Source organism: Chinchilla lanigera, unplaced genomic scaffold (genome assembly GCF_000276665.1).
Source record: "Chinchilla lanigera isolate Chin_1 unplaced genomic scaffold, ChiLan1.0 scaffold00044, whole genome shotgun sequence".
Taxonomy (NCBI): Eukaryota; Metazoa; Chordata; class Mammalia; order Rodentia; family Chinchillidae; genus Chinchilla; species Chinchilla lanigera.
Genome location: NW_004955445.1, coordinates 7464892 through 7472359, shown reverse-complemented (window position 1 = coordinate 7472359; position 7468 = coordinate 7464892). Strand labels below are relative to the sequence as shown.

Below are 7468 nucleotides of genomic sequence, written 5' to 3'. Positions count from 1 at the left end.
AGCTCCAGGAAAGTTTTTAGTTTATTCCATCGCTGTCAGACAGGAAGCCGGAAACGGAAGTCATTTCGCGGCAATTTCCGGGAGAAGTCGCCATGGCTTCGCGGGAAGAGGTACTTACCCTGCAAGCTGCAGTTGCCCAACGTGAGGAGGAGCTGAATTCCCTGAAGCAGAGGCTGGCGGCGGCTCTTTTGGCGGAGCAAGAACCGGAGCCAGAGCGGCGAGTTCCTGTGTCGCCGCTGCCGCCGAAGGCCGCCTTGTCCCGAGACGAAATTCTGCGCTATAGCCGGCAGCTAGTGCTGCCAGAGCTGGGCGTGCGGGGACAGCTACGCCTGGCTGCCGCGTCTGTCCTAATCGTGGGCTGCGGTGGGCTTGGCTGCCCGCTGGCGCAGTACTTGGCAGCAGCCGGCGTGGGCCGCCTTGGCCTTGTGGACTACGACGTCATAGAGCTAAGCAACCTGGCTCGCCAAGTGCTACATGAGGAAGCACTGGCTGGCCAGGCCAAAGCCTTTTCGGCGGCCGCCTCTCTGCGCCGCCTCAATTCGGAAGTAGAGTGCGTGCCCTACGCCCAGGCCTTGAGCCCAGGCACGGCGCTGGACCTGGTCCGCCGCTATGACGTGGTGGCCGACTGCTCTGACAACGTCCCCACCCGCTATCTGGTTAATGACGCCTGTGTGCTGGCCGGCCGGCCTCTCGTGTCGGCCAGCGCCCTACGCTTCGAGGGCCAGATTACAGTTTACCACTACGACGGCGGGCCTTGCTATCGCTGCGTATTTCCCCAACCTCCCCCGGCGGAGACCGTGACCAATTGCGCCGATGGCGGGGTGCTCGGTGTCGTAACTGGGGTTCTGGGCTGCCTGCAGGCTCTGGAGGTGCTGAAGATCGCTGCGGGCCTGGGTCCCTCTTACAGTGGAAGCCTGTTGCTCTTTGACGCCCTCAGAGGGCATTTCCGCTCTATTCGGCTGCGGGGGCGCAGGTCTGACTGCGCGGCTTGCGGGGAGCGGCCCACTGTGGCTGATCTGCAGGACTACGAGGCCTTCTGTGGCTCCTCGGCTACGGATAAGTGCCGCTCCCTGCGGTTACTGAGCCCCGAGGAGCGGATTTCTGTCACCGACTATAAGCAGCTTCTGGATTCAGGGGCACCCCACCTGTTGCTGGATGTAAGGCCTCAAGTGGAGGTGGACATCTGTCGTTTGCCGCATGCCCTCCATATCCCTTTGAAACATTTGGAACGAAAGGATAGGGAGAGCCTAAAACTCTTAAGAGAAGCCATTGAGGAAGGGAATCGAGGCACGCAGGAGGGGGCTGCCTACGTTTATGTGATTTGCAAACTGGGAAACGACTCCCAAAAAGCCGTAAGGATCTTACAGTCTCTGACAGCAGCCCAGGAGTTAGGTTCTCTAACAGTTCGGGATGTTGTAGGGGGCCTCATGGCCTGGGCCTCCAAAATCGATGAGACATTTCCACAGTACTGAGGTGCCTGGTATGGTCCGTGTGGATTGCTGTAATACCTCCAAGATATATTTATTTGCGTTTTTCTCAAAACTGTAACGAAGAGCTTGGGATTCCACAGTAACTGAGAATATATGGGATCTTTTTTATGAGGAACTTTTTGATTGTAGTGTATCAGAGGACTTACAAATGGAGTATAATACAGTACCTGAGAACCAGCTTGTGTCTTCATCACTCACAGAGTGTCTTAGAAATGTAAGATACAACACGAAAGGATTTTACGTTTTAAACTACACATCATTTATCTCTTTTTGGTTTCATTGAGAGAGATTCTCACTCTGTAGTTCAGGCTGGCCTTGAACTCACTGTGTAGCCCAGGCTAGTCTCCAGCTCAGGCAATTCTCCTGCCTCAGCCTCCTGACTGCTGTAATTATAGGCATGTGCCACCATGCCTAACTTGTCTTCTTTAATTTCCACTTTCCCCAATTAAAAAGCTCACTACATTGTCCATTTTATACTTGGAATTCAGATGTAGTAAGCGTAGCATTACTGAATTGATTACAGATTATATACTTAGGGTCAGTTTGTTGTTAAGTGAGGTATTTTCTGGTTCTTACTTGGACTGCAAATGAGAATATATCCTACAGAAATAAATGTGTCATATGTAAACTGTTTTAATCATCTAGGAAGTGGTCATTGTATTAAATATTTTGAATGAATATAAATGTGAAATCCTTACAGGTTAGTAAAATAAACTGTCTTTGTAGTCATCAGTTGCTAATACTGAAGTTTCATGTTGTACAAATACATTTCCTAAACTGTATACTGGTGTTTAACAATCAAATTCAAAATTAAAATGGTCACGGCCTTTAAGTGTGAAACATTGTAACTCATTCTTTGACAGATACACTTAAAAGTATGGTCTGCTCTTCTCTTACCAAGTTGGAACAGGTTTGTTAGGGCTCCTTTTCCCAAGGCATTATGGGAACAAAGCTTTGGAGTGAGAACAAAGGTAGCTAACTTGTGTCTTTCCTTCATTATTTTAGGGGAAGCCAGTTGTGATTGTATTGGAAACAGGTAACTGTGGGAACTGTCTTAGTCACTTTCTCATTGTTTGGTCACAGTGCCTGACTCCCACAACTTAAGGGAGAGGTTTATTATGGTTCACAATTCAGAAGTTTCAGTCCATGTTTGTGAGGCTTAAATACAGAAACAGCGTGGTAGAAGGGCTTGAGCAGAGGAAAATGCTCAGTGTCACGGCAGCCAGCAAGCAGAGAAAAGAGCTGGGGAGGGAGATAGAACTTTCCAGGTCGCCCCCCAGTGACCCACCGCTAAGCAGGACCCACCTCCCAGCTGCACACACAGCTGATGACCTCAGCAATGGGCCAGTCTGCATGAGTACAGCAGCCCCATGTCCCAACCATCTTCCTAACCCCCACCAAAAACGTGAGGTTTTGGGGAGGCATTGCAGGGCTAAACCATCATAGGAACTATTTCATATTTTGAAGGCTGATGTCTTAAACTGAGACAATTGTGATCGTTCTTGCCAACCTGGTTGTCTGAGGCAACCGAAGCTGACTGGCTGATCAAGTGGAGAAGTGGTTTGTTAAAGTGATAAGTGCTTTTGAGAATTTGGGGGGCCAACTCGGGGGTATTCTAGGAATGTGCCCAAAGCAGACATGAGAACACTGCTGTGCTATCCCAGCAAACACTACATTGCTCACAACTACAGTTTACTATGAAGTCCTGTGTATCACTGCTTTCTAATCTTCAGTTCGCAATTTTAAAACAAAGTGTGACTTACCTAGTTGTTTTGGCTTCAGTGTCCTTTTGGGGTAAGTTGCTGAAGGTGAGCAGAGAAAAAGGTTATGTCCTAAAATTTTCCCTCTTGGTAACACCTCTGTTTCAAATCAGGTAGAGATATCAGGTGATACCATGGTCATTTTAATTAACGGTATTCTTACCCAATGCTTCCAGGTGAGGCAGGCCTTAAATGAATTAGAATATAACAGAAAGCTTTGGTGAGTTCAGATAGTTGACAACAAAACTTGTGAGCGAGACTGCTGTGTAGTAAGAGCAAAGGGACACAGTGCTTTCACAGTTTTGATTTCATTGCCGGCTGAGGCAGACTTGGTGACCTACCTAACGACCTCATCCCACCTTCTACTTTGCTGGCACGGATCAAAATGTTAGACACTTTTCTGCCATTCAAATACAGAGTTTGGATCTGGCTACTTCCTCGCTGTCCCCAAGACTTACTATACTTTTTAGTCCAGCAGTCATCTCTCCATAAAGTTTATAGTTTTTCAGGAATTGCACATGAAGAATATTAATTGGACCACCGAGTGCCAAGGGAACTATAAATCTTCAGTTTTAGAATAACAAAAGAGGTACCTTTAGTTGGGCATGGTGGTGCATGCCTGCATTCCCAGCACTCAGGAGGCTGAGGCAGGAGGATTGTTGTAAGTTTGAGACCAGCGTGGGTTACAAAGTGAGCTCAAGGCCAGCCTGAACTGCATAGTGAGACCCTGTCTCAAAAAGACAAAAAAAAAAAAAGGGGGAACCTTTGCAACATAGTAGCTATCACCTAAAGGTGTTTATGATAATAATTTTATTATAATTATAATTTGATAATTATATTTTGATAATTATAAATGTTCCCTTGATAGTTTTGAGAGTGGTGGAGGAAAATAGGACTTGTGGGTTGTAAGTTTCTATAATGATACAAAGAACAGTAGTTAACATACCTGTTTTTCCACAGACTTTAAAACAAGGGCTTTGCAAATTCATTCATGGTAGGGGGAGACAAGTACTGCAAGGAGGGTGGCCAGGGACCATGGTGAAGTAGGGAGTGCATCTAGTTGAACGCTCCTGCATGGTTTGAGCCACCTTGGCCTTGCAGGAAGTGACTACACAGTTTTGCCAAGACTTTCAATCATTTAAGAATACCTGGGGCCAGGTGTACACCTCAGTGGTAGAGGGAGTGCTCAGCGTGCATGAGACCCTGAGTTCCATGCGCAGAATAAAACCCATTGAACCAATATTGGATTTTTCCCCATTTTTGTCTTTTTGTGGTACTGGGTATGAAGCCAGAGCCTCATGCATAATAGGCAAGCACTCTACCACTGAGTGACACCCTCAACCCAAATCTCCTAATTTTTAAAGGCTGAGAACACATTTAAAGCTTTTGAAATGACTTATCAAATGCAAAACACTTGTCAGCTGGGTAACCTTTAAATCTGTTTTTTTTGGGTTTCTTTTGGTACCAGGAATTGAACTCAGGACCTTGTGCTTGGCAGGCACTGTGCCACTGAGCTATATCCCAGCCATTTTGGGGGGAAGACAGGGTCTTGCTATGTAATTTAGGCTGGCCTTGAACTCACTATGTAGCCCAGGCTGGCCCTGAACTTGCAGTGATCCTCCTGCCTCAGCCTCCTGGGTGCTGGGATTATAGGCATATGCCACCATGTCTGACTGTAATCTTTAAATTAAAAAAAGAAAAAAAGCAAATAAAAAACTTGAGTCTTTTAAAGTTTGGTGGACTTGCAGACAGCTGAATAGTGGGGAGGGGGAGGCAGAGTCTAAAGCTGTTTTAACAATCTAACACCTATATTCTAATATGTAATTTGTGGATTTAAAATTGTTTTTAATTTGTAACAATAGGCTAGTCATCTCAGCCAGTAAAAGTTATAAAAAAGTGTTTTTTGCTGAGTTATTTTATTTTTATTTTTTGCTGTATCATTTTAGTGTCAGTATGTACAATTACTATCATTTGAAATGATTTGAGACTGATAGTTTCAAAAGACTAAAAAAATTGGAATAGAGATGCTACATACACTCTTCTTGAATCAGTTTTTTTTGCCTTTCTCAGTATTTTGATGAATTGGTGATTGAATTTAATTCATGAGAAAATGTACTTGCATAATATATAATCTGCATGAGGACAGCAGGGTGTGATAGAAATGAGTTTACAAATGATAGTTTTGGAAATTTGTACCTGTACTTAGACTTTTGGACAAATTTGTACTTTTGGAAATTTGTCTCAGGCTGAATTAAACCCATAAATTAACCCCTGATGACGGCAGGGGGAAAAAAGCAGTAAATGAATTAAGTCTTAAAAATACTAAAAGATAGATGGTTCATAATGATTACCTAAAAAAATTTTATTAACTTTTATTTTTTTAACTTCATGCTGGGGATGGAACCCAGGGCCTTATTCATGCTAGGCAAGTGTTCTACCACTGATCCTTAGCCTCAGTCTCCTATTATCTTTTTAAACATTTGCTCTAGTTTTAAAAAGCAAATATGGCCAGGCATGGTGGTACATGCCTGTAATCCCAGCACTTAGGAGGCTGAGGCAGGAGGGTTGCTGTGAGTTTGAGGCCAGCCTGGGCTATGCAGTGAGACCCTGTCTCGAAAGAAAGAAAGAAACAAAAGAAAAGCAAAATATGTTCTCAAAGTATCAATTGTATAACCATTATGATCATATATTTAGTTTAAAAATAGCTGCTTTAGGTTTTTGAAAAGTAATTCATGCTCTAGGTAAAATTTTCAACAGTTCAGATGTCTACCCACTAAATGTTATGCAGTGTCCTGGACAGAATCCTGAGACAGAATAAGCAAATCAGTGAAACACATCTGAGTAAAATGTGTTCATAATCGTGCACGGTGCACAGGTCTTGGTTTTGGTAAATGACTATGGACTTGTAAGATGTTAAACTGGATGGAGAGTATATGGAAACTCTATCTTTGTTTTTTTCTTTTTGAAACAGGGTCTCGCTATGCAGTTCAGGCTGGCCTTGAGCTCACTTTGTAGCCCAGGCTGGTCTCGAACTTGCAACGATCCTCCTGCCTCAGCCTCGTGAGTGCTGGGATTATAGGAGTGCGCCACCACGCCCAGTTTGGGAACTATCTTTGAAATGGAAGACAATTTCAAAATAAGAGGGGCTGGGGATTTAGCTCAGCGGCACAGCAAATGCCAGGCAAGGCCGTGAGTTCAATTCCCAGTACCAGAAAAAAAAAACCAGAAACAAAAAACAAAATAAGTTTATCAAAATAAGTTTAAAAATCAATAATAACATGTATAGAAAGTGGACGTCTTCCCTCTTGTAATCTTCAGTCTTTCTATGTCCTTCCTCAGACAGTCTTTGTTACAGTCTGGTTATGTGCTTATACATATAGTTTTTTTAGATGGATGTGTCACTATGTCCCCAGGTGGGCCTTGAGATCCTGGGTTCCCACCTCAGACTCCTGAGTAGCTAGGACTACAGGCTTACACCACCATTCCCAGCTACATATATTTTTAGAATTTTTAGAATTCACATGGTACCATTTCATTTACATTTTTCCTATCCCTTGCTTTTTCAAATGTAGCCTCGGGGGCTGGGGATTTAGCTCAGTGGCACAGCGCCTGCCTGGCAAGCGCAAGGTTGCGAGTTCGATTCCCGGTACTGGGGAAAAAAAACCAAAAAAAAAAAAAAAAAATGTAGCCTATATTGGCCACTGTCCCATTTGATCTCAGTTCATGTAGATTTACCTCCTTTTAAACCATGATTTAGGATGTCATTGTATACATGCTCTACAGTTTCTTTAACTAGTTCCTCATTACTAGACACTTAGGAGTCTTACAGTCTTTTTGGTATTTGTAAAATGCTTCAAAGAATAGCTTAGTATTTATATCTTTGTGTAAATGTATTAACAAGTAAAGTGCTTACAATGTCAGAGTACAGCCACCTTTAATTTTGAATTAATTTTGGCAGTGCCAAATTTCCCTTCAAAGGAGATGTATTAATGTATACCACCATCCTTTAAAAGGCTATTACTTCCTTTGCTTCAGTCCAACCAGGAAGAAGGTGACCTGGTCCACATCCTGACCCAGGACCAGTCCCCCTCCTGGGCCTCTCCCCTCCCGGCCTGGAGTGTCCTCACCTCGCAGGCCTCTCATTCCCATATCGTGGGGTGAGGTGAGAGCAGGCCCTGGGGAGGGTGGTCACGCCGAGGAGCTGCAGCCTCCGCCAAG

At 44.4% G+C, this 7468-nt stretch overlaps 1 protein-coding gene across 1 annotated transcript; it reads left to right on the top strand.

Moving 5' to 3' along the window:
- Window positions 1-36: 36 nt before the first annotated feature.
- Mocs3 (molybdenum cofactor synthesis 3) lies at window positions 37-2330 on the top strand. Its single transcript, XM_005392312.2, has one exon. The coding sequence runs from the start codon at window positions 93-95 to the stop codon at window positions 1470-1472; it is 1380 nt and encodes a 459-aa protein (XP_005392369.1). The 5' UTR covers window positions 37-92; the 3' UTR covers window positions 1473-2330.
- The last annotated feature ends 5138 nt before the right edge of the window (window positions 2331-7468 follow it).

What these genes read in the sequence shown, in the direction of transcription:
- Mocs3 (XM_005392312.2), top strand. Translation starts at nt 93, where the DNA reads ATGGCTTCGCGGGAAGAGGTACTTACCCTGCAAGCTGCAGTTGCCCAA.